This window comes from Paramacrobiotus metropolitanus, unplaced genomic scaffold (assembly GCF_019649055.1).
Source record: "Paramacrobiotus metropolitanus isolate TYO unplaced genomic scaffold, Prichtersi_v1.0 Parri_scaffold0000091, whole genome shotgun sequence".
NCBI lineage: Eukaryota > Metazoa > Tardigrada > Eutardigrada > Parachela > Macrobiotidae > Paramacrobiotus > Paramacrobiotus metropolitanus.
This window is the reverse complement of record NW_026570311.1, coordinates 218,860-246,005: the sequence shown is the minus strand read 5'-3', so window position 1 is coordinate 246,005 and position 27,146 is coordinate 218,860. Positions and strand designations below refer to the sequence as shown.

General features: G+C 41.8%; 2 protein-coding genes and 1 long non-coding RNA gene across 4 annotated transcripts; 1 reads left to right on the top strand and 2 right to left on the bottom strand.

Moving 5' to 3' along the window:
* Positions 1-6,531: 6,531 nt before the first annotated feature.
* LOC129596502 (uncharacterized) lies at positions 6,532-11,772 on the bottom strand. The gene is made up of 2 exons (XM_055493801.1): positions 11,561-11,772; positions 6,532-6,652 (listed from the first exon to the last, which is right to left on the bottom strand). The coding sequence occupies exons 1-2, from the start codon at positions 11,770-11,772 to the stop codon at positions 6,532-6,534; spliced, it is 333 nt and encodes a 110-aa protein (XP_055349776.1).
* A 4,794-nt stretch (positions 11,773-16,566) lies between these two features.
* Positions 16,567-26,826, bottom strand: LOC129596518 (uncharacterized). Of its 2 annotated transcripts, XR_008691440.1 has the most exons (5): positions 26,697-26,826; positions 26,547-26,607; positions 18,003-21,077; positions 17,194-17,941; positions 16,567-17,128 (listed from the first exon to the last, which is right to left on the bottom strand). It is a non-coding gene; the product is annotated as an uncharacterized LOC129596518 (long non-coding RNA). The 2 variants fall into 2 exon arrangements; XR_008691439.1 differs by having other exon boundaries at positions 16,567-17,941.
* Positions 19,019-22,856, top strand: LOC129596516 (uncharacterized). The gene is made up of 6 exons (XM_055493817.1): positions 19,019-19,830; positions 19,927-20,033; positions 20,687-20,876; positions 20,940-21,175; positions 21,246-21,479; positions 21,740-22,856. Exons 2-6 carry the CDS (start codon positions 19,946-19,948, stop codon positions 22,093-22,095), a joined length of 1,104 nt encoding a protein of 367 aa, XP_055349792.1. The 5' UTR covers positions 19,019-19,830; positions 19,927-19,945; the 3' UTR covers positions 22,096-22,856.
* Positions 26,827-27,146: the final 320 nt, after the last annotated feature.

Below are 27,146 nucleotides of genomic sequence, written 5' to 3'. Positions count from 1 at the left end.
AAAAACAAAACCCTTTTTGATTACCAATTTGCTTACCGGCAAAAACGATCCACTGAACCACAGCTCTTTCTTTCTGTGATATTTGTTAACGATTTTGTTACAAATGGCAACGCAGCAGATGCCGTGTTCTAGACTGCTCAAACGTATTTGCTAAGTTTTCTCGTGAATCAATTATCAACGCACTAATTCAGATGAACCTTCCAAGTCAAATAGTGCATCTAATTTCTGATTATTTAAAAATTTGGTTTTTGTTTATGTACAGTTGAAAAAAAAATTTCGACTTCGTTTCGTGAACACAATGGTGTGCCTCAAGGTTCTGTTTTAGGGCCTTTGTTGTTTCATGGGTTCTCAGTTTCCTCATACGTGCGCTTGTCCGGCAGAAAGATGGACGGGTGGATGGTGGATGTTCAATGAAATCGCATCCACCAATCTGCTGACCTTCGGCAGTGGATGAGTCGTCCACCTTTCTGCCAGATCACATCCACTTTTCAGCCGAAGGTCGGTAGATTGGTGGAAGCGATTTCATTGAACATCTACCATCCACCCGTCCACCTTTCTGCCAGCCACATCCGCTGAAATTTGAAAAACGGAAGTGCCGTTTTCGTTTTTGTGGATAACATGGTTGTGTTTCGCCCAGTTATCGATGCATCCGACAGTCGGCTGTTACAGGAAGACTTAACGCATCTTGATTAATGGTTTAGTGACAAAACAGTGACTCTTTACGCTGCAGAGTCCGCCCATGTTTATTTTTTCAAACGAACTTCCCCTGAACTCGCATATCAGTACAGCATCAACAACGTTCCAGTACCGAAATGTGAACATGTTAAACACCTACCCCTGGGAATAATCGTTGACCGGAAACTAAACTTTAAAACCAACAGCAAAAATAAAAATCAGCAAAAATTTAGCGAAGAAATACGTATAACAAAGTGCCTAAAGCTTCTGCGGCATTTCCCTTCAAAAATGCCAAAGTAATCCGCCGTTTAAGAAATGCCGTGGATTTGCTCTCGCCCGTCTTTTCCTTTATCTAAAGTTTGAGGAGTCTGCAAACCATTTTTTTGCAGCTTCTTCTAGGACTCCCCGAAATTACCGGCAAGCTGGTATACGGGCATCTGTCAAGCAGCTGTAGAACCGGTACATTTCGCTTTACTAATATACATATTACAAGGATAGCAGCGCAACTGTGCTTCTTCAACGTTACTCTGGCTCCCAACTGCGGGACCGGTTAGGATCGTTTTGCAATTTACTTTAAATATATCCGGTACAGAAAACCCAAATGCATATTCTCACGGTTTGTGCTCCATGTGCAAAACATCCTGCTACTCTGCACATCGACGGCTGCTAGGACAGAATTTATGCAGTTCCTATGGAAATGATACTTGGATCATTCTTGCTTGAGTTTCGTTGGTTGTGTTTCATCCAATAAACTCTTCCTTTGTGAGAGACACGTGTTCTTTCACCCCCTGATTTATGCTCAAGTCTCTGGGCAAATGTTTTTATTGTAAATGGAACACGGTTTAAAGGAACTGGATATTTTTAATTATTGTGTTTTATTAAGTAATTGATTTTATTTATGAATTATTTCGTCATTGAATTCACTAATTTCAAGATTTATTTCAAAGTTATTATTTTCCATTTGTGGCCGAATTTCGGTGACAGTGTGACAGCCCCGCCTACTTCAGTTACGTCATTAAAATAATAATTTGTTAAATTTATATAAAAATTATTATTTTGCTTTTGTGGTCGAATTTTGGTGACAGTGTGACAGCCCCGCCTACTTAAGTTACGTCATTAAAATAATAATTTTTTAGATTTATTTAAAAATTATTATTTTCCTTTTGTGGTCGAATTTTGGTGACAGCGTGACAGCTCCGCCTACCTCAGTTACGTCATTAAAATAATAATTCTTTAAATTTATTTAAAAATTATTATTTTCCTTTGTGGTCGAATTTGGTGACAGTGACAGCCCCGCCTACTTAAGTTACGTCACTAAAATATTATTATGGTTAGGTTGTTGAGGTTCATATCAAAGGTTTTATAACGTCTTTATTATGATGACGCTCAGTTTCACATCGTCCATGCTTTTTATGTTCTTTAGGCTATAGAGTGAAGGCTTCGGCCTACCATTGTACTGGTGGTACAGTAATCTACTGTTTTAGCCTATGGTGGAGCATGGCGGCCTTCTGATATTACGTAACATGTCTATCTTACAGATAAACAGCTATTTGTAACATACTCGTACTTACTAATTAATATGGTAGTGCATTATAGTATTATAGTAGTGAATTGAAACCTTTTAAAATGGAACAAACGTCTGAATCAAACCTTAAAGAAAAAAACGGAACTGTGATACGATCATTTTATTTATGACTATTTAAAGAAAGGCGAGGATTAAATGTAGTTCGGCTGTTTCTACGAGTACTTACAGACACTTTTAATGGGCAAATTAATAAAGCGAATAATTATTTTTTAAGTAAATGCAAATGTTTCTTGGCAGCGGAAATTTAAACTCGTTTCACTCCGCCTGTTTCTATTAATACAAAATTATTTAATAGGCAAATAATTATACCAAGCTAATAATTATTTTAAAAATATACACAAGCCTTTCTGGCAGCATATACTGTATATTATTTTAATGGGCAAAATATACTGTAAGTTATTTATACAGCATAAACTGTAAATTATTTTATTAGGCAAGCGGAGCGGAGCAGCAAACAGCAGTAAAATAAGTAAGTAAACAGCAGGCAATGTTTTTGGTTGTAAGTATGGAAGGCCAATGTCTCTTATTTTTTGGACGTGTCCAAAGTGTCGATCTATTCCGGATATAGCGAACGTTGTTTCGAGTCGAGGCTGGACCGTGTTTACCGGTCAGTCAGGCGGAAAAGTGTCCGCTGCGGGGACACTTTGAGAAGGGGACACCGAAGATCGGGTCGACTGATTGCGAAACAACCAGACCGTTTCCCCGAACATTACGGATGCCATGTGTTTGCTGTTGCGTGACCTGGTGTATGATAGTTTGGCGATGGAGCTTAACTGGCATGTTAAAGAACAAATATGGCTGCTTTATGGGACGTCACTGCCGGAAAAGCAGATTACGGTTAGCCACAAGGCTGTCCAAAACCAAGGAAACGGAATCGATTGTCCCCTTTACGCTTTAGCGTTTGCGCACAAGCTGCTCAATGGAATTGACCCACAGGATTGACCCTTTTCTGTGTAATTGATCCTTTTCTGGAAACGCCTTCGAAGCTAAGCGTGTGCAAAAACTCAAACACCGTCCTGGCAGGGCGGCCGAGCGAGTAAAACCGAAAAAAATCGCTAACTATAACGGAAACGGAGGCCAGCGAGTGGTATCAAAAAAGAGGAGCCAGACCGCGAGACGAAAGAGCTGTCGTTTTTCCGCCCGTAATAACAACTGCTTAATTTTTTTCCAAAATAGTGGTGTGCAGAGACTCTGGTGGTGAGCACTACGCTCCTGGTGTTGTTAGAAGGTTTAGGTGGTTTTTTCAAAAAAATTGAAAAATAACAAAACGTGGTGTGCGGAGCCTGGCGGTGGTGCTCCGTGGTTTGCGGAGACTTTGGTGGTGAAACGTGGTGTGCGGAGCCTTCCCCGTATAGTATTTATAATAAATCATAAATTTTCCGTTAAATTTTTTTTATAATGCTGAGCTTAGTATGTAAGGGAGAATGTTTGGTGATGTAAGCGCGTGCACATTAAAAATGCCGATCTTTTTAGACGACAAACCAATTTTTCGACGCTAGTTGCCGTATGGTTTGAAGTTTTTTTTTTCTCGGTAACGTGACTACTGTTACTGGCAGGTTAGCGCTTAATACTGAGGGAAGACTTTTATCTCGTATGCGCCAATAGGCGGTATTTTGGATGCGTGCGCGTTTACCTACATTACCAAACGTTTTCCCACACTTGTTTTGGTTTAGTAATATTAAGGACTAGTTATACGTCAGGAAAATAAAAAATTTAGTTAACTAATTAAATATTAATTATTAGTTAATTAGGGAAATCAATTTGATTTTATATTCTTGTTTTTTCTGCATCACTGGACTTGCCTGCAAAACGGGAACAGCGAAAGTTTTGTCAAGATGGTCCAGTTCGTCTTCCTGGTTTGGTTTAGTTACGGTAACTTTCGTGATAGTAGACGCAGGAAGGTCAGCTGACTGCTCGTTTTCGGATGCATCAGAAGTGTCCAGCTGCACAACTTTGGTGTTTCTTCTATTACCACGTGTTTTCTTTTCAGCCTTTCCAGTATTCATTTTTTTTTAATGAAAATAAATAAAAGAGTGAATGTGACTGGATAAATGAGAAACTTGGATTGATTTAAATATATATAGATACTTAATTAAGTCTTTTGACCGAAACTACGAAACTCATCAAATCTAAATAGACTTTGCAAAGCCTGCACTTTAAGCCGGCTCGCCGCGTGTTAAATTATTTACAGGTTCCTTGGCAACATCGCATACGTTCGACTAGTGCTCTGAGCGCGGCAGCTTCTGCAGGCAGCACATTAAGTTCTGGGTAGTTGGTAGTTTTGCATGCGACAGAGTTGCAACGTTGTTGCATAATCGATGATCCCAAAGCATGCACAAAGTATACGTTGTTAGAGCGGTGAAAGCGATTAACAATTTTGCAGAAGGTCAGCTTCGAGCCGTAAAAAATAGCAATATCATTCTCCACTTTGGCAAAAAAAGACGTGTTGCTTAAGGTAAAACTAAAACACCGGCTAAGTAAATTTTTAATAACCGAACAAGTCAAAGTCAGGCGGGCAGGGTAAACGTTGCTGCGTGCTAAAGAGACGGGTGTAAAATTATCATTCAGTTTTTCACGGCAGTGCACCAACGTTAGAAGGAAAAAATTGTACTCGCTTGAAGTGTGGACATTTGTTAGTGAATATTTTTCGAAAACCACACTTTGTCCAAATTTCGCGCATCGGTACATTCGGAATTGCTGGTTCCTAGTGTAAGGTGTAAGATCAACCAAAGGAACCGTTTCTAGTTGATGGAATTTCTGCGAGATCTTTACTACAGTTGCTTTAAGGTGCTTCAGACTGCCAGAAACGACTCCCGGAAATACCACGTGAAAACTGCACTTTCCATTTCGAGAGCAGTCCAAAACAATAATTTCTTCAGTATTTAGTCCAGCCAAAGCAAAACTGCTAAATTTTGATATCAGATTTGTCGCTGGGAAAACTGAGTGCATTTTCCATTCTAAGTCAAAATATAACTTTTGTTTCCAACTCTCCGGAACCACCACAAAAAAATACGGGCGCTGTTTATAATCAAAATTTACAAGCCGCCAAATTTGCTCGCATTTTGCCACAATAAACTTTCGTGACCCCGATTCAGACTGTTCAAAAGAGAAGACTCTTAACGTGTTGGAACGCTCTGACACGCAGTATTGTAAAGCTTCGTCAAGTTTGAGGAACCATTTTGCCATTTTTTCTCATTATATCGTGCAGTATTGTAAGTAATATTAATTACACACTTTCATACGCAGCAAAACAGTTACTCTGTTGATTACTTTGACTGCGTTAGATTTGGGCTACATTTATTTTCTTCGGGTAGCATTCGGCCACCCCTTGTTTGTTCGAGTGACAACTCTCATACCTTTTTTTTATTATGTTTTCTATGTTTTATTTTCTTCCACATTACTGTGTTCTCCAATTTTTATTTTACATACTAACTTACGATTACTACTCGCAAAGGCAGAAAAGTGGGACAGTATGTTCAGTAATAAGGCAATATTCCGAGTAATTTCCCGCGTCGCCAATGAGTTTTTCTTTCACTTTTTTGTTTGACTGGCTTTTTAAACATAAATGAACTACTAGCGTTCTCAACTTTTGAAAAATAGGTTTTGTAATTAGTTAAGAACTTTGTGACTTTTAAAAAAGCGAGACGTGGTAAAGTAAAATGGACCCGCCGTTCTCAGCACTCAAGCAGTCGTATTCAAATTCAAGGGGGAATCAAGTTTTCGCTTTTAAACTATTTTTATTAGGTAAATCGGACTCAATAATTCCGAATCCGTTCTCAGAAAACTTTTGTCTCCTGTTTTGTGAATGCAGTCTGTAACCTTAAGAACAGCTTTTACATGTTTAGATTTAAAAAAGCAATGCAATACCAAGAAACATAAGAATTGAGGAAATACTTTTACTGTAACCTCCTTTTAAGTGACGTTAATTAATGCTTATGTTGTTTACTACGTACTAGTACATACTAAGTACTATGTATACGTACCAGTATTAAAAATTCCCAGTATTTCGTATAGAGTTCGTTATGCTGAACTAAGTACAGAAAACAACCAGAAAAAAATCGGTCGTAAAATTCTTAATTAACGGTGGCCACTTTGAGCGACCATCATTCCAGCAAACAAAACAGCCCCGACATAGGCAAATCTTGCTTTGCGCGAAATTGACGTAGTTTTATTGTTAATTTAGCATCGGAATATCCAGAGTACGGGAAAATTAAAATATCTAGAATCCAATCTACTCGACATTGCAGTACTCCCAGTTTTTTGCATTCACTTCAGGTTCTTTTTGTTAAACGTTTTAAACCGGCCTCCCTCATTTGGCCGACCTTTCGTAAATAAAGAATATGCCGGCAAGGCAAACCAAATTTGCATTTTGTATAACACGAGCACGTATACCTTTCGTTCGTACTTTATTAGTTCGTATGTACGATGCTCTATCCTGGTAGTGTTTGTAACACTCCACTTATCGACAGTACTCGGCAAGACTTCGTACGTCTCGGCTCCCATTAGCGTGAATTGCTTTTGCACGATAAGGGCTGCAATTTTAGTAAGCGAACGCCTAACGCTTTCGGCATACTGAATCGAAGGAAAACCATGCAACACAAGGGCCTTTTCCTTGTTCACATATCCTTCGCACTTGGCAACTTCAAGTTTATGCGAGACTACTCATAGAATAATCTCCACACAATCTTTTAAATGGTAGCGCGTCCACACCGATCTTCCGGTATTCCGAAACGCTGATATAACGGGCAACGGAACCGGCTGATACTGCTCGAAATATTGCTAACCCAACGACTGAAGATACCACAGGAAATACAACGCTATATATACTGAACCGCTCGTACAGGAACAGGAAACACAAAAGGCGGTACAACCAAGCACATACTCGTACATACTAATACATGAGACAGGAATCCCCCGTTACACTCCCCTCTTACCAAACTGAAAACAGAATGTTTTCAGGAAAAACAAGCAAAAAACATAAACAAAAGAAAATTCAAAGCTTGCAAAAACATAAGAGAAATCACAATCAGATTTTTTTGGGAGTACAAAACGTAGATTTAGTGCGAAACATTATTATCAAATTAGGATTAAATATGGCAGGTAAAATCCGAAGCGTTCCACGTAGGTACTTGGTTGTTGTATTCGCCCGGTAAAGTCAATCCATCCAACGTTGAAGAATGACCACTTATTCCACACAGATATGCGACATCCGAGTTCATGCTGGTCTTGGGAAAGTAAGTGCAATATCGATGTGCATGACGTCGGTACAACAGTAGCAAAACGTTACACACTTCTGGTTCTGAAAACGTGAACACACATTGACGCAACCCTACTTATGTTTACACATATTTTTGAAATTTTTAATTAACGCGTTAATTTAAATTAAGCATTTAATCGTTGAAAATTGCCGCAAATACAAAACTGAATATTCAAATTGCACGAATCCAGAAAAAAAATCTCAAAAAAAAAACTTCGCGAAAATCTTTCGGGCAATAAAGTGCATAACATTGTATGGCGTAATAATGCGAGGATGACTCATTAATGTACAATAGCTGGAGCGAGATAAGGTGACAATGCGGATGGAAAAGTGAGAGACAAAGGCGGGACAAGATGTGACAGGCGTGTGGCTGCTAATAATATTATGAGTGGCAGGACATACCAAAAGATGCAGACCGTTAATATTACGGAAAGGGCACTACTCTCTGTAAAAATTGCTGTTCTGCAGTTACTGTAAATCATTTCCGCTTTTAAACTATGACATATACATTGACGAGACAAGTACAAAAAACTTTAAAAAGCGAGTCGATAATGATACTGTTGCCATCTGCGGCTTTATGAAAATTTATCTGCAGAGTCAAAGTCAAGCCCAAAAATATCAGCAGAACAACATCTGACAATGCATAACTTCAGAACAAAACTTTGTTATGCCCGAACTATGGAAGGGACGCCCATCTTTCCAATACCGCGATATGCGCACGAACCATACAATTTTTTTTTTAAAAACAAATTTTACGTTTTAAAATAAACAAAATACTTACCGTCAGAAGCACTGTGCAGCGGTGATGATGGTAGACTACCAACAGGCGAACTCGAAAATCCCAGCAGCTGTTTATTGTTCTGCATGGAGCGATTGTTTTATTTTCTCGAGTTGCATGACTTGTTGACATGTCACTCATTAAAAAACTAGGATTTTGAGGGCTATAATTTACTGTAATCAGACCAACAGGGACCGTTTATAGGCGCACCTGGATGACACTACAATTACAATAAAGACAGAGGGCACGGACAAGGGCAAGCGTTTATAGCTGTGGCCCGTCTGTATGATCTAGCATAAGATTACCACGCGACAAAACAAGGGTGGGCGTTTATAGCACGCTCCCGTTTATGAGCGATTATAAATAGGTTGATGCTCGTGCAAAGTCTTTTTCATAAATTGTTGCTGATCTTCTTCAATTTCATTTTATGTGATTAGCGTTAATCAATTCAGCCCAAATACTTACCTGAGCTGCCGTGGTATACAAGGGTGACCAAGCTGCGGCTTCTGTTCGACGGAATTATTATTTAAATTATTGCGCGCACTATTGTTACCATAACCTTTGCATAACCTTAAAATTGAACCAGTCAATTAATTTATTTACAGTCGATGCGAACATTTATAATTGTTTATTACCCAAAATCAATGCGCATATTGCCGTTGCAAACAGTACCGTACCCGTTAAGTGGAATTTTGGATAAGTATATCAGTATATGTATTTATATTTTTGCGCCAAGTATGCCGCCATGTGTTGTGAACGCTGACATTAAAATTTATGATCTTATTTTCGCTGGAATCGAAAAGCTGGAATTTATTTTTAACTTTTAATGGCAGCACATCTGGAATTTGACGATTTTATTCAAAATTTTATAATTTAAGTTGACATTAACGATCTCTCACTGCCCAGAACGAGACGATAACATCTGGCATTTTATGTCATTAGCCGAACCAGCGGCGGGAATTAATGATAGATAAGATTTAAGCTGAGCTGGGCATGTGCAATAACAATTTAAATATATCTCAAAATCCATTTCTGCGCATTAAATTGACAATAACCATTACCGTTACCATCGCGAGGATTTTCACATCTGGCCATCATCAAACAAATCAAATATTCAGCGAATCAGCGCTGTCAACTTAAGAAATTTTCTCACTCATCTGCCCTCTCCTCAATAACAATAAATACTGCTGCAGCCTTCAAAATCAACGGGCAGGCATCAATAATTATTAAACCCAATACTAAATTACGTATAAAATTTTCAAAAGCACATTAGTTTACAAAACCAAACATCAAAATACAAACAACACTCAGAACCGAAATATTAAATCTGCCATCTCGAATACGCCGATTGTGCACTACCGGTGTCCTGAGATTTTGCAGACCTAAACTGTTGCGCCTGAGATGGTAATTTACCGGGTGAAAGTTGCTGTGTCGTTGGCGGATGCTGTGCTACACCGAATGACATCGGATAACGATCTTCAGAATCTTGTTCTGCCTGTGCATACTGTGCCTGGATAGAGTGGCCACCTCCAAACGGGCAAGCATACGAAAGATGATCGTAGTTACCGCAATTAAAAGATCCATTAACCTGGCCTGGCGGCGCATCGGCGAGTCGAAGGGTTGACCGGTTCGCATTACCCGTTAAGTAGTTCTGAGAAAGAACATAACTGCCCTCTGATTCGTTATTTTCCTGTGAACACTTTATTTGTTCAGCAAGATGCTTCATTCTGTCATCCAAACCTTTCATTAGGTTATGAGCGACAATCTCTATCTGATTAGACCTGGGCGCTGTCGGCGAGCTGTGTGGCGACAAGAGATTTGACTGACCTGCGACATTGTTAAACAGTGGATATGGCGAATTTCCATTCTGCAGAGCGAGCTTGTATTGCTGTTTAACGGACACATCAAGTAAACGATTAACAAAGTCGGTTACTGTTCTGGGGCTGTTAGTCACGAATGCTGGTCTAAATTCAGGGGGCAAGGCTTCAAAGAGACGAACTGTTTTTTCTGCTTCGGTAGCTGCCGGATTACTGGCGTCCACGTAATCAAGAACACGATGGACAAAAGTACGAGGATCTGTAAATGCTAATGTACGGCAACTTTCATTCATAAGATCAAGTTTGAAACGAGTTTTTCCGATAGCTGTTAAAAAATTAGATCGAAGGTCTGGCCATGCGATACCTGCTGGTTCTGCGGTGTACCAGCGGAGAGCGTTATTCAGCAAACAGAGCGCAAAATGTCGGGTTCTGTCAGCTGCTGTGAAATTATTAGCAACGGCCATTGTCTCAAACTGTGTTAAGAAGTCATGGGCCATCTTCATAGGAAAAACCACCAAACTTCGACAAATAACCTAATTCGAGAGATGTCATACGGGTGACTGCGCCGGCATTTTGATTATTCAAAAAATTTAGTAAATTCTGATTTGAAATAGCGTTATTCTGCAGACTTTGCTGTATACGGCATTCTGCTGAGCAGCAGCGGCATTAACGGAGTTCAGAATATTCTGCAGTGCTTGGGGGTCTAGAGCCATGATACTGACTTGCTGGTAATTAGTAATTATCAATTACAATTAGCCTGTTAACTGCGTAAAGTTGGCTAGGAAATCGCTGGATAAATTACTTCTAAAAAGAGCGCGTTATGGATTTCGAAAATGCAATTCTGTAGCAGTCAAAATTGTTTTTGGAGAAAAATTGGACGTGATACATAGGGACATACCTGTTGGCTGTTGGAACAGGGAGGCGGAGGGGTAGCGGTGGTAAAAGTTAAAAGGGCACTGAAACTGTCGACTTGGAAAAAGATTTCGTTCTCGATATGCGACTCCAATATAACGGGCAACGGAACCAGCTGATACTGCTCGAAATATTGCAAACCCAACGACTGAAGGTACCACAAAAAATTCAACGCTATATATACTGAACCGTTCGTACAGGAACAGGAAACACAAGATGCGGGACAACCAAGCGCATACTGGTGCATACTAATACATGAGACAGGAATCCCCCGTTACACTGACTTAACCATGAGGAAAAAGCGCTCGATGCGATTCGTTGTACGGTTACCAAAAGCCAAAATACTTTTTTGATAAGCAAATGCCCACATGTTTATCCTAGACTTCCAGTGTTTTGAGTAATATTCTGCCATTGCGTCCGGCAGGAGTATCTCCAATTCGCGTTCTTCTTCCTCCAACCGGTTCATGCTGTCGGCATGCAGCACACGCTTAAATTAAGCGAGTAGCTCCTTTTTCTCGGTCTGAGACAGTTTTTGCGTTGCTATTTTTGTCTTCCAAGCTTTCATGGTGTGAAAAGCACGCAATAATACAGGCGCTGCAGGAAACGATTTTTCCAGGGCGGCAATTTGTGCAAAGTCTTTAACCACAAAGATACATTGAATACCCTCGACACTGTCATTATTTCTTTCCTTGAATATTTCGAACAGCCCTTCCAACGTGTTTTTCTTTTCATCGCGTAGAAGTGCCATCGCTACAGGCTGCCCGTAACCGTTTTCGTCTTCCACCAGTATACTGAAACATACAACGGTAGCCAAACTTGTAAGAAATAGAAAATCGGGAGTTATATAAAATGTTTTGAAATAGAAATGAAATCTTCTACTGTTGCCGCCGTTCCTGTAATTCGCACTACTGCACATTTTACGTGTTTCTATCATTTAGGTGAATACCCAGAAAAGTAAATACCCAGTTGCCATTATTAGTTTTTGAGAAAAGTCTGAACCTGGTATGTTGGGTCTGTCATATACACGGTCGCATACAGTACTCCCACATGTTATGTTTACAGAAATAAGTACAAAATTGTGCCCGAACTCTGTACACTCTGTACTAGACTTTCCAAATTAAGACAATGGTATATTGGTATGTGCAACTGTAAAAGTGGAAGGAGACTTCCAATACAAACAAAAAAGCTCACAATTGAGCCAGTAGGTGCTATCCATGAAAAGAGCTTGACCGAGCTTGCAGAAAACCTTCTTCATTCCACCAGTTTGAATGTAGAGAATGTCCAAAGTCCGGTCAGTGGAATTTGTTTGATGAGTAACTGTCAAGATGTCGGTATGGGGATTCTCTTCCACAACTTTTTGGAGATATTCTTCCAGTATTTGCCCTTCCGGTTTGTTACCTTTCACTTTCCTTTGCGTTACTGCAGCATAATTATGAATATCTTTTGTTCTCAACTGGCCGCTTACACCAGACTTCCAACGCTGTTCATTTATTTTTTTTGCAAGCAGTCGCCCGTTGGACACCACAGTTGAGAAGACCATCTATCTCTTTTTTCTCTTCGTCCGCTAGCTTTCTGTTTTCCGGATAAAAATTCCACACAGATTCTTCGACTGCATGATTGTGATCCGATGCCCCAGCAACGGTTACTGCGTGGATGACATTCTTGATTAGCTTGAACTTGACAAATGCCGGACAGTCAAGTTTTACCGTTGTTTGAACCTTCCTGCATTCAACTGCAGTCTTTCCGATGACTGCGCCACTTCTCATGACGTTTACATACAAACTTTATCCAGCTAAATTTTAAGTCGTTGTGACACGGATGATTTATTGAAAGCCTTTCAAAATTTCGACTTTTTACGAATACCAAGAAAGTCGCTTTTTCGTACTCTTTTAAAGAATTTATAGCGCTTTCGTAATCGTCAAAAGTGTCACCGACTTTCAACATTTTTCATCTTTTGCTGACTTTAGCTTTGATTATTGTTGACATCAATATACTGAACTTACGCTACTTCAATAGTTTAATAGTTTAATAGTTTCATCTCGGTAGCAGGTAACCCATTAACCTGCTGTATTTTGCATACACAGCATGGGAATTTAAACCTGGCCCAACACAACACACGCTCATTATCAAACTCCGCTACAGAAGGCATATGATACAACACAGCTCAGAATTGTAAGCATTATTAGACCCATACACTGGCACACTTGACAGTGGCTAAGCATTGACATAAACGTGTATAAAGCACGCAGACTAAACGCTATAGACACCAAGATCCGTATCGTTCGGCCGTATCCGTAGTTGAATGAGGAATGGAGCGCCGGTGCTTTATCCTGATGCGACGAGCGAGTTGAACCATGGAGGATCCGTTTAAGCCCAGGCGTCGAAGAAGCGCACACGCCACTCAGTACGGTCAGCGCGGATGCCGACTAACCATGTCGCACACAGCCTTGCGGGCCATGCACTCGCAGCCTGAACTCACAGTGGTCACCCATCCAAATCCAAACCGCGCTCGATGTAGACTATCTTTCAAAATCCGAAGATCCATCCATTTAGCTACACGGAGTGTGGCTATATAATCTGTCAATAATTTCGTAATATCCGACTGACCTTTATTATTGTTTCATGGCAACACTTTCATTTGCTGGAAAAGCGATAGCAGCCTCCAGTGCACATATAAAATTTATTGACAAGAATTATTTTACCATTGATTTTTAGCGAAATTTCAAACTACGCTTAACTATAGTGAAGACGCCCCCGACCCCCAGGGGGCCATAAATATTTCAGGAAAGGTAAAAAAAAACAACCTTTACTATGCAGTTTACGGTTAAATAATCCCTTAACAAATTTAAATTCCATTAATTAGGACTTCCATTAACGAATTACATTTCCAAGAAAAACCGTTGCCCGGAGACACTTCGCTAATGCTCATTTATCCACATTTACAAGGGGCTGTTATATCTTCCTTGTGACACATGGCGCTTCTGGCAAATCATAGCATATAGACTTCTACTATTACATTTTCAATTATAACCTGCTAATAGGCGTTTTTCTTGGAAAGTAAAGTAGAATGTTATGTGGGGTTTTACCAGTACAAAAAGACCGATCGCGTAATTGAATCTTTAATAATCATGTCATGTTCTTCTAATAACATCAATCAAATATCCCGCGGTGTCGCTGTGCTTTTCAGTTGGATACTGAGATTCTCCTCTTTCCGATTGCCACACCCCAGCTTGGCTAAGAAAATTTTCCTCGTCGCCGGAGCACAGAAGACAAATACCGTCGCGTCCAGTACACAGTTCAGTTTGCCAAATAATCGACCGATATCCGTTAGAAGCGTCCAGTTGGGGAAGATGTTCACCGTAATAAACAGAAAAGTCCAGACAACAAAAGTAATGGCCGTAGAGGCCAGGAACACCGTGTTTGTGCCGGCTGCCAGTGCTTTGCCCGTCCTCCCCGGTTCCGGTCCTGCAACGGACAATATTTTTTTGAATAAAGTGCAGCGCATTTAATTGGTCTCGATTCCGTTTATATTTATTGAAACTATCGCTTACTTTTTCTGACAAGCGTTGTCATATTGTTTGATTTCATTTTAAACTCTTGGTTGGTACACACTGTCCTGAAAACCGTTTCGGTTGGCAACGCTAGGAAACCAACATAAGGCAAGGCAAACTAAAAGTGGCAAAATTTTAAGTCAAGTATCGTGCGCAAAAGTCGCTTTCGTGTTCGAGTCTGCGTAAAAGCAGCATGGTTTTAAAAAAAGGATCTCGAGCAAAATTAAATCAAGAGAATTTATACAGTTTTGAAATAACGAAGCATTTCAATCATTATAAACATGCTGAAGAGAACCACAACAGAACTAACAAAAAATTACCTGAAAATTAAGTTATTGGCAGTCTTATAACACAACGCACCGTGGTCGACTGGAGCCACATGTCGTCGCCTAATTACTCGCAGGACGAAGATGTATGGTACTGCTCCAAATACGATCACAACCCCGACCAGGGAAATATTTTGGACAAACGACACTAGCCTCGGAAAAATATTAACCGGCATGATACAGGGTTTCCCGTTACCTCCAACACGTTCGCTGATGGTCAAGATAAAATGCGGCAGGCGTGTGGCATACAGAACAACATGCTGAGCAACGCAGGCGATAATCGCCACCCGTTTGGTATGACGAGCGCGATAGTGAACAGGAAAGGTCACTGCCCAGATGCGGTTGAGCGAAAGCAGATAGTGTCCCGAGGCGCCCAGCGGATCACCAATCCACAGGTATAATATCCGCGTGGCACACCATGCAACACTGGTTCCTGTCGAGGGTCCGTTAATCTGTACGTTGACCAGGGTGGCGCATTTCAACAGGAACGTCACTACCCAGCAAAGGCACATGTTGATTTGGTAAATGTTGAAGGGCGTTTGTAGGCGTTTATTGGAGAGAAAGACGGTAACAATCACGATGAGATAGACAGTTGCCAGCGGGACCAGTGCGGTCAGAAGATGATTCAGCCATCCGATGGAGGTAGCCCCATAGGCAGCGGTAACATTGGAGGAGTTCAACGCAGTTATATTAGACATTGTTGACTATTCATTAGCGTACGGCAAGAAATGATGTAAGCGTAATAATGCTGTTTGGCACCGCGTGTTTGGCCAGGCTACATCGGCTAATATGGTATTTTGGTGACACGCTAACCTCTGCGCTCACGTAACGGAGCCGGTTATTCCTGCAGACGATGCACATTGCATGATGTCATCAACATCCGATAAAGGCAACGGCATGGGATGCGCTAATTTGTTCTTCACGTGAATGAATTATTTTTCATAACGTTGTGCGTAGATCATCCGGAAGTTGTTAATACCAAGACGATTAGTTAGCATATTGCTTTACCGAACCACAGGATTTTCCAGTTAGTGTTTCCAGCTGACGTTAAAATACATATAAACAACCTGAGATTAGCAAACGATACTGCTGCATGCCCGTGAGTTTGAAATTAGTGTAGATTACTTCTTAATTTTTCCTGTTATGTGGCTAACTGTGATATTTTCTATGCCCTAGAATGATTTGTGGAGGCAACAAAAGTGGCATTTTATGCGCTATTTACTGAACGTTCCAGCAGGGGTGTGGCGGACATTAAGTAATAAGGTAAAACAGATCCGGAACGCAATTGCCCATAAGCGCAGTTAGTGGGTTTAAAGGCAATGCCGAAAAGGTTGTGAACAGAATGTTGTCCCAAAAGCTTGTGCACAGAGTGAATGGTTCTGCGAAAGGTTGCGAACGGAGAGGTTATCATTAATTTAACCGTGGCAATCCGGTGTGATTTGACCCCAAGTTTCATAAACAACCGAAAGCGTTATTCTAGGCCTTAGGATCCGTATTACGAATTTCCAGAACGACCGCTGCATTGCCTCTAACTACCGCTGTGTGATGTACTGCTCAATGGTAGACCGGGATATTGACCTTTGTTTTTAAAACAGAGGAGAAAGGTGGGGTGTATGCAGCATAGTGACTGTACGTATGCGTGTACGAATGTTAGGGTTAGGCTGATTATTTTTGCAATAACGCAAGCAACACTTTTTTTTACGTAACAGTTATAAAGGAGCGGCCGAACACTGAGCATAATTTGGCGACTTGGAACAAAGTCGCTTGCGTCTTCTGGACCAAATGGATGCCCTTTAAGTGGATGTCCGTATTGCGCTGCGCAATCAACGGATATCGTCGAACAGAGAGCCCAAGAACATCGTCTTCTTCCATGGAGAGCGTCGCCGATCAACCACAGCCAGGTGTTTCGTGGACGAAGAGAGACAACGGAAGAGAAGGGAGGCCATAAAATACGCTTTTATTGGGTGTTCTTCCAGATTGGCCCTACTGAATGCCGCCGTGTCGAAAACAACGTGGGCCCGCAAAGACGTTGAACTCATGTCAGAAGGAAGTCCCATGCTCCGCACACCGAGCGCAAGTGGGTCTGCGTTGTAGCGTCCAGATTCCAGAAGACTTCCCTTAACAATTCCGTCGGCATTACAGCGAATTCATTTAATCCGGAATTCTGGACCAACGGCTCGGACTGGATGGATTTCAATAGCGCGTTGTGAGATGTGGTGAGATTTGTCTGCTAAGTCACAACACGACATATCGGCATGGATAATGTCATCATAAACATGAACCGCAACATACATTCGAACAATCATCGTGCCGGTTTCTCTTCAGCACCGACCGACCGCCGCTGAATGTAGATCACACAGTCGTCCACGACGTCCACGCACACCGCATGGGCAGAATTCAGAAGACGGTAGTTCGTTGCTGTACTACGCTGTTGCAGCGCTGCAGCAATCAGTGTCGCGGGATAACCTTCCGGCAGCCGGATAGCGCGCTTGACGAAGGTCCGTTTCTTGACGCAGTTCTTGGGAGAATCCACCACTGATGATTGGTTCTCAACTATTTCCCACGCATCGTCAACGATGTCCCACTGGACCCGCCCCTCCTTGACCGCTTTCCAGCGAAAGCGAGTGTTGCGAGCAACATCCACACATTCCTGCGGTGTTCCGCGATGAAGGACGACCACTTTATAGTCGTCACCACCAGGGCCGCGGACCGGACCATGGCGTTCCACTGGCAACCAAGTCCACGCACCCAATGCACTGTCACGCATCAAGACTTCGGCTATCGCGCCACGTTTTATCTCAGCGGCTGTGGCTAATTTTCGGGTCCGGCCTCATGGAGAAAGACCCGATCGAAAGGGGATAATTCACGTCGGCGACCGGAGCACAGAAAGTCAATGAAAAGACCCTCGTCCGTTACGTCCACGACCCGTCCACAACGCCAGACCTCGTCGTCGCCCAACACGTTCACGCTGTTCCACGGGTGGATTCGGGTATCCAATGTCGACCAATCCATTGTCCCGCCTCTCCTGCTGTGAGTAAGTCTAAAAACAATTGTTCAGATTTATTTAGGTATCGGTACAATGCTACCGGAACAAGCCTTACCTGTTGTCGGTTTGGGATCTTCCACAGAATTCAATGGTCGACTTGAAAACAGAAAAATCAAATCACGTCTACGGACACTCTACAGGCGATACGATCCCAGCCGCTGTAAAAAAGTGTTTTGTCTGTCAGAGAATCGAGCAATAAATGGTTTTCGGTTTAAAATGGTCTTTAGCGTACGTATTTGCTTTATGTACACACGAGTACTAGTATCTTTGCACCATTGGTCCGAGCAGACTGGGGTAAAGCTAACGGATAAATACTACCCCCATTTTTTATATCCATCCAATGTTCCTGGAAATATTCGTATTTCTAGCCAATGAAATTACTGGAAATAATTCTGGCTGTTTCGAAAAGGCTGTCCGCTACAAACGTCATTAAACGTATCAGGTACAGTATGTACTCATGACTCATGTACGTATGGGTACCGTATACCGACCGGCAATTATTAAACAGAAATTAAATTTTGTACGGTCGTTTGTAATTGTGACGTACGTTTTGTGCGAGTATACTCGAGTTGCGTACGGCCTGTCACGCGTCTGCGGCCACTTCAAAGATGTCTGCGCGCACTTCAAAGATACCGCTTTCATAAAGAGTACAATTTTACGAATATGCCCAAGGAAATATTTAGGTTGTTAGTCGGATTGCAGCCTTACTTTGCCGTTCTGTGCGTTAATAATACAGTAATATAACCCACATATGTATTCTCATTCCATACCTACTTCAGTATACTGTATTAGCATTTTGACCAGCCGGTTTCGTCATGTCGTGACCTCCTGTGTTTATTTCCTCCAAAAATTCCGTAAAATTATAAAGTTTTCTAAGATTATAAAGTTCTGTCATGCACAACGTTTTGAGGTATAAAACACGTGTGCTGTTTCGTACGCTTGTGATCCGCTAAGCATCAAAAAGGTTGCTTTGGTCAACTGCTTTGATCAACTCTCTCTCGAAAGTTTCGTAGAGGCTAGAAAAGTTTGGTGATTCGTAAAGTGCTCCGTTTCGGAATTTTTTGGGAGTAATTTTGAAAGTGGAGGTTAGCACCTTAGCATATTTTGCAGAGGCAACAAATTTCATGTACCATTTTTTCGTGAATCAAGAAACCGGTTTCATGCAAGCGGAAATGCGGATGCTGTCTTAAGAGCGCTGAATGTACGAGCCTTTATGTTTAACTGGCGACGGCTTCTGTGGCTACGACTTACGAGCATGATGAAATACATGAGTCATGTATGAAGGCGCGATTATGCCGTACTGAGTACATATGCCGTCAGCGTGATTCCCCATGACTCCTACTGACCGGGCTAGGAGGGGCATGCATAGCTGACTAACAGTGGTGTGACTAATAATTACTGTCGCTAGCGGTCCTTCATCGATCAGTCGTTACAGCAAGTGGGCTTTGCCGAATGAAATTTTTCTGCAGCCGATGGATGATTATAGAGTAAAATTTAATAAGCAAGGCTTAAGGAAGTAGTTCCGAGTTTAATTTTGGAATTTTACCAAAGAAGCATTCTATTCTTTTTTTAATACGTCTGTGGATATGCCGCAGAAGCCTACACATACGCACAACGGCATCAGCCATTTTTCTGTTTTCGCGCACATCAACCGGCCACGCCTGTGTTACAGCTGATTATCGGAACAGATATTAATTCTTTTCCTGCTGTTCGATACGGATAGTGGCTAGCAATAGATATCCATGGAAAGTCGCTTTACGCACTGCCTGAATAATGCACAACAGCATTGTTGCTACCTGAAATGCCCAGTACAGCAGCCTTGATGCTGTAGTGCGATATATGGGTTCCTGTTGTCTCCTTCGTGATAATTCTGCTTACACTAAGTGAGTTATGTTCGTAATATTATCGCGTTAGAGTAACTGCTTGTTTATAGCACGTGTGTGCCAAAAAACCCTGTACATACCGTGTTATTATTTCAGAGCTGTGGGCTAAAAATTAATGGGTACCGGAAGCAAATTCTTCATTATCCTTGGTCTGGGATTTCTCTCCTGCATCCGCAATGTGATGGCGCAGTATTACCGTAACTGTAAGTGACGCTGGCGTAATACAACCCCTTCGATATTGCCCAACAGTTGGCCACTTTTTGCTGTTTGTTTTGAACAGTCGATAACTTACCTGTCCTTTGTGCTTGAAACATGGGGGGTTTTTGCCCGGCTTTGAGCGATATGTTGAATTTTTTTTCTTTATTGAGGAGTAAATCGCATCAGCCGTACTATTTCCGTTTGCTTCTCTACTTCTCTTTCTCAGTTGCGCAATCGGATGTAGCCGCAAAACCGGTGTGGATGTGACATCCAGTGCGATCAGCAGTTTATCACAATAATACGCCACCTGAAGCTTTAATTATAGATTTATAGTTGTAATTGTAGTACCAGTTGTTGAGAAACAGAGAAAATCTATTACATCATAAATTTTATCCGAAATTATCCCCTTTAATAAAGACTTGCGTAAGTTTAAGTTTGCCCCAAGGAATATATATATATATATATGTCCTCTACGGGAAAACATATAAGTACGCCTCTATTGCCATTGACTCAATGTCATGTGCAAGAGATTATCCGAGACGCAGACACATGGCTGAAAGTGCAGCTGAACTGCCCGGCAGAATGGCCTGGCCTGATTTATTTAGCTATCATAGAACTGTTTAATGAAGTGGAAAACATAATAATTATGAATTTACAGACCCAAATTTGGAAATGTTATGCAATCAAAGCCTGGTATTAGACTGTCCCTTCTTGTTCGATGGACGAGCCGGAACATTCCGCTATGACAACATACCCGACCTATCCCCGGGATTATGCTACTTTAATGTGACATTGCCACCCGACTGCGGGATATCGAGCAGATTTTTCGCCTTTTACATCAACATTCGGTGCGTAAAAGGAATATCAAACAATGAAGCAGACAGTTTTCATGCTTCTTTAATGAATTACAGGAAATTTCTTCTACCGCCTACCGACCATGTCCGAATCTATCAAGCTAACCGACTGGCACCGCGCATTCTTCTCAAAGAGTTGACCGGTTCCCACTCCGCGCGGTCCAATCCTTCGTCGGTCTCGCAAGCTCTGACATCCTACGTTAAACAACCATCCTTTATTTTCGAATATTTCCGCGGCACATCACCCTCTACGGAGTCGAATCAGGCTTACATCGATTTTATTATCGTTACAAGTTAGAAAGTACCACTCTTGTACTGCTAAGTGCCTAAAAAATTGTATGCGATATTTTGTTGTTGTACTAGATAGTCCGGGTTTATGGAGTGCATATTGCCCCGCTTTGTCGGGGTATGTGGACGTGTATTTCATCTGTCATACCGACGGAACTTATGGTCGCGTCAACTGCCCGCACAGCTTTACGCCCGACGTGTATGCGGTGAATCCCGCCTCTCTGAGGCAATCATGCCCTTTCAGGTCCCCACCAAGTGCCGGGAACAATGAACCAATATATGAGTATTGGAACACGCATGGCATACTAGGTACACATCGGGCAAATTGCTTATTTGCAATGGCACACTTTGGCGAACATATCATGGAAGCACTGGGTTCGCACCAACTGTTGTTCAAAATCAACTTGGCAATAGTATTTTAATTATGCGGTAGCACTTGCACTGACCATCGGCAAGAATCAGTGACTGCAGTGCAGTTACTACGGTAAAAACTTTTCAATGGTGATTGTCAAATTATCTGTAAGTACGCGATCTAGGTTAGCGGACCTTAACTAAGCCTAATTTTCCAGGCAGTTCTCAGTCTTCTAGCTTGAGCTCCGATGCCATTACGGGAATTGTATTTGGATGTATTTTATTTGTTGTCATCATCATTACGGGGGTTTATATGAGACTCCGCTCTGTCAGGCGACGTACACCGCCCAGCCGACCAATCGTTCTACCACGAACCAGCGGCGCCGTGCAACTGGAGCCACTGCTAGTAACTGTGCCACAGGGCGCCAACAGAGTGCCGGCGGTGCTCGATGATCCGGTTGCACCCCCTCCGCCCTATCTGGGAGCACCGCCTTCGTATTCACAACTCACAGCAGCACCAGCACTAGTCAGCATTTCTTTGTCCAACCCGCCGTCGTATAAATCATGTATTTAGCTTCGAAATATGGGAAAGGCGTGTACGTACATCTTGATAATGTTCGCATGAGAGGCAGATTCTAACAGAAAGCCCTCAAGATTACACTTTTTCGCGTATGCACATATCGAATGGCTGTAAAAATAAAGGTTTTCCTCGGCGGTGTGCAAGCAGCGTTTCAGTTATGCTTCTGTTAAAGGAAATGCTACGTAAGATAACTTAGACTTTTAGATTAAGAGAGACTTATAGGTAAGCATAAGTAGATTACTTGTATTTATCTGTATGCGGATTGCTCTTAACTCATAAGTGTGATCGAGTGTATTCCTTACGGCTAAATGAAATATATTGTTTCAGTTGTTGAAAAATATTATCCAAAGTTGTTTGAAAAACTGCGGCTGCTGATTACCGGTGCTAGGTTGAATGGTAGGCGAAAAGTTTATCATTAGACGTAACACCGGTAACCGACGGGCACCATGAGTTGCATGTGGTGTGAACTGTGAGACATGCATTTCTAGACAAATATATGAAAAACGGTATTACTGTCGTTTTTTCATATTTTTATCTGGAAATGCATGTGCAGAGTACAGTAGTGTCTTCACTTGCATTAAAATGAATATAGGGGGAAAAATGTGTCTAGCCGAACCAATCCCTTGTACTTCTGATGTAAGCCAGCTGGTGGTTTACGTTGTGGCTCGACAGTGTTTTATGTAAAGCGCTGCCATTAAGATTGCAGGTACTGATAACAGGTAAGCAGCACTCGTACAACTGCAGGTAAACAGACTAAAACTGTGTTATAGCCCGGACCTGCCTGTGTGCAGCTATTACCACATGTACCGTCAATGCCGCACAGCCTTAATAGCAGCGCTTTACATAAAACGCTGTGCAGCCACAACGTAAACCACCAGCTGGCTTACATCAGAAGTACAAGGGACTGGTTCGGCTAGACACATTTTCCCCCTATATTTGAGCTATTGTGATCCCGGTCCCCGGTAGATTTCGCAGGTAGTTCTGGCGCAGCTTTAAATTTTGTCGAGTGGAAGACAGTATTATCGCTAAAACTTCTGTACGTACTGTTGTTGGAAATGTAAATGCTTGTTAATTTGTTTGTCCGGGGTGATTTAAGAATATTTTTCTGTTTTTTTTTCCTATGACGTGTCTGCTGAATTGAATTGGGTCTAACAAAGACTGTGTGCAGACGTCAAACGATTAAAACTTGAACTTAAAGGACCGGTCGCGTAGAAATCCAGCGAGGAAACAACATTTGTAAATGAATGCGAAAAACTGATTATAGCCCACAATAACCAACTATAACAAATGTGTGGATATCAAATAAATTGCCAATAACGCTCACGTCAATCTTTTGTTTAGATATTATGAAAAATCTTTTTTAAAAACAACATTTATTTTTTAGTTTAATTTTTTAAACTTTTTTCGAAAAACTACAATTTTTGATAAATATACCATGTTTTTAATGTTTTGCTCTTTAGTTATTAATTTTACAAATCTTTACTTAGAATTTTGAATTTAATATTTTAACATGCAGTTTTTCAAAATTTTATTCATTATCTTGAAAAGCAAATTAGTATAAGTTACTGAAAATGGCAGGAATACGCCTAATATCGGCTCGCCATATGTTCAAAGTCGGCTTGCCATAATCAGGTAACATTATCTTCGTGAGCGGCTGCTGGCTGGCGTAACGGTGGGCAGGAACTGCTGTCTCTACCTGCCGTTACAGTGGGCGGTTGACTGCTATGGTCTCACCGGGCGGGTGCCATCTAGTCGTAGCAATACTCTGTGAGCTAGCTTCTCTCTTACTTCGAAGTAAACCAGTAGTAAGTCGGCGACAATTTTATGCGAACACTTGCGCATCAGAAGAAAGGGAAGAGCACGACTCGTGCTCTTCCCTTCCTTCTGATGTACAAGTACAAGAATGTGGCTCATGCTGCACGAGTCACATTCTGCAGTTGTAGCAACTTGCAAGCGCTGTAAACTGCTCATATTATTTTGTAGTTTGTTAATAGAGCAGACACAGTCACAGACAGAGGAGGTTGTCGATAGTGCTATAACACTGACCATCCGCTGCGGTCAGCTCTGACCGTTGGCCAGCTGATAATGCCACCGCTCGTCTGACTCGACAGGAAACAGACAAGCAGTTAATCGTGCGCTGTTGAATAGTCAGCCGCGCCAGTGGTAAGCTTTTATGACAGCTTTCGCAAAAAATTCATAAGAATTAAACAGCACATACATTATCCGATATCAAGCTTGTTGCAAACAGAGAATCAAATATACAGTCAGCTTAGAAAAAATAGGTGGTTTCGAAAATCGAATTCATTCATCAAATCGGATTCATTCTATAAATTACTCCCCTTAGCTGACTCTCGCACGGAAGTCTCCGGGAGCGCTCCGGGAGCATCAAGGGGCATGGTTGGGTCAGAAGTGACGCTAAAGTTGCATCGCAATGCTGCCGTTCAAGCCGCTTCAGCCGACTCGGTCGACGCCTAAGCCACAACTGGCTAGAGCCCTCAGCCGGCTTAAGCAGCCGGCCTCCGGTCGGCTATGGCTTGCAAACCCTCAGCCGGCTCTCGGCCAGCCGCTGACATCTCTACATTCCACCATGGCATGATGGAATGCATGAGTCATACAGGAAGAGACGATTAAGCAGTGGGCTGTCAGCGTGATGCCAGGTGACCGGGCTTGGATGGGCATGCACGCAGCACAGAATCTGACACAAATGAGTAACCGTAGTTTGACTAATGCTTTCGTTGCCCTCCATCCTAGATCAACGCTATAACAACTGGCTTTTTCGAATAAAACTTTTTTTGTACCAATGGTGGATTACAAGAATAACAATTTAATAAGGAAGGTGCAAGGTAATTTTTCGGAGTTTAATATTGAAGCTTTACCAATATTCCGGTACTGAAGTTTAATATTGTAGCTTTACTGAAATTTTAGTTTTGGATAAGCCGAGGAATACTCCAAGAATATACGCATAACTGCGGTGACCAGTTTTTTGTTTTTACGCACAGCAGCCGGCAAAGCCTGTGTTTTAGCTTATTACGTACACAGATATAGGGTAGTTGGTTTTTTGGATGTTAGAACGGATAGTGGCTGTACTACCATAAATGGGTTCCTGTTACTAAACTCCTGCGTAATGATCAGTCCCTTTCAGTATATGTAGTTATGCAAATTATGCTGTATCAGAGTAGCTGCTTGCGCTGAAAAAGTTATGTTTTCAAAATTATAACAGGTGTGTACGGCAGCGTTACGGTATTACTGTTTTACAGCTGTGTGTTAGAATGGCTGCTGGAGGCGCGGACGGCATTATCCGTGGTCTGGGATTTCTTTTTTGTATCCACAATGTGGATGCCCAGTATTATCGTGACTGTAAGTGACGCTGATTTAGCAGAACTCCTTCGGTATTTCTTAAAAGTTGGTCGCTTTTTGCTGTTTATTCTAAGCAACCGATAATTTTTCAATGCTTTGTATTTGAAACATGGGGTGTTTTTGCCCAGCTTTGAGCGAACCGGGAAATTTCATGCGCCGGAACATCCATTCATCGTCCATATGTGCCTGGAGGCTCATTTAATCCATCAGAAATTCGTAAAACGTTACTCTGACAGTTGATTTCTCGCTACCTAATCTGAATTCCTCCGTAAATTTATTTACTTCTAATCTGTTTAAACGTTTTGTAAAAACAGTTAAACTGGAAACTTGAAAACTGCAAATTCTAACTGCTTCCGGTTGGTGAGCAAATGGCGATCTCCTGGTGTGGCAGCTTGATTTATCAGCTGGGGGGATTTCTGCAAGGTACTCACTTCTTTCGAAATCACTACTTCAGTATGCGAAATCAAAAACTTACCCTTTCAAGAACAAAAAATCCTTAAATTCAAAATGTTAAAAAAAATCGATGTACATTTTTTTGTGAAAATCAGGTCGATCTACACAGAACCATTGATTCCATTGACTTCGCGTGCGGCACACCAGAAAACCCGTGTAAAATTTAAATAAGCCACAGACGAGTGGGAGTGATACCCATTATACCGGTAAAGGAAACGCTATGGCTATGTTTTTACTTTTGAAGTAATGGGTGGTTAGGGAGTCTACCTTTTTTTAAGTTTTTTAAGTTAAGCTGTGAATTAATGTGGCCGTGGTTCGGCTTTCATTCTGATGGTTATTTTCTGCAAAATCTCTTTTAAACAATTGGTCACCCGTGATCAGCGCTTGCTGGGCAGTAATTCGCATCGGCCGTGCTATAAAGACTTTCAAAATGTAGCTTTCCCTATTTAACCTCTCGTTAGGCGTACTACACAAATGATACATTTTTCTTGTAGAAACCATTATTTAAACAATCGAAAGAAATGACAGTTAAAAGTTGCGGTGAATGAAAGGCAAAACATAAGCAAAGCGTCATAAAAAACGCGTTTATTGAGACTCCGACATATCTTACTTATCTTAGATATCGATTTACCTACCTTGTATCATGAAGCATTTTAATACGTTGAAAAACATAATATAAATTTAACAGATCCAGATCTGGAAAAGACATGCAATCAGAGCCTGGTATTAGACTGTCCGTTCACGTTCGACAGACGAGCGGGGACATTCCGCTATAACTACAGTACCTTAATGCTAGATCCAGAATGGATCCAGGGACAGAGACAGAAACAGAATCTATCCTGTGGAGTGAGCGAAACGATATGGTTCGCGAACTATGCGGAAACACAAAACGTCGCACCGTAATCGCTGACTTTTAATATTGAAAGTCTGGAGCACAGAAAATCAACAACCGATCGGCGCAGCTCGATCGTAAATCGTAGAGCCAATTCAACAGCGTGCGGCGCTGTGCAGCACGTGCTATGCCGCGCCCACTAACAAAACACAAGCCAATCAGCGGCGAGACACAACACAGACACGTAATCCTAAGGCGTAGCGCCTAGCGCCACGGGCGTGAACGCTAGTGAGGCCTCGTCTCACATGCCTCTGGGGGGATGCCGAGCTCCTGTGAGGCTGGACACACTCCCGAATCCACGAAAAGACGGTCGCCGGTGTCTGTGCGTGCTCAAAACATCAAA

What these genes read in the sequence shown, in the direction of transcription:
- LOC129596502 (XM_055493801.1), bottom strand. Translation starts at nt 11,772, where the DNA reads ATGGCACTTCTACGCGATGAAAAGAAAAACACGTTGGAAGGGCTGTTC. An exon ending in TGGAAGACAAAAATAGCAAC is followed by an intron (nt 6,653 to 11,560) that starts GCAAAAACTGTC and finishes TACGAACGAAAG; the next exon opens with GTATACGTGCTCGTGTTATA.
- LOC129596516 (XM_055493817.1), top strand. Translation starts at nt 19,946, where the DNA reads ATGGGTACCGGAAGCAAATTCTTCATTATCCTTGGTCTGGGATTTCTC. An exon ending in GGCGCAGTATTACCGTAACT is followed by an intron (nt 20,034 to 20,686) that starts GTAAGTGACGCT and finishes ATGAATTTACAG; the next exon opens with ACCCAAATTTGGAAATGTTA. An exon ending in CGATTTTATTATCGTTACAA is followed by an intron (nt 21,176 to 21,245) that starts GTTAGAAAGTAC and finishes TTGTTGTACTAG; the next exon opens with ATAGTCCGGGTTTATGGAGT.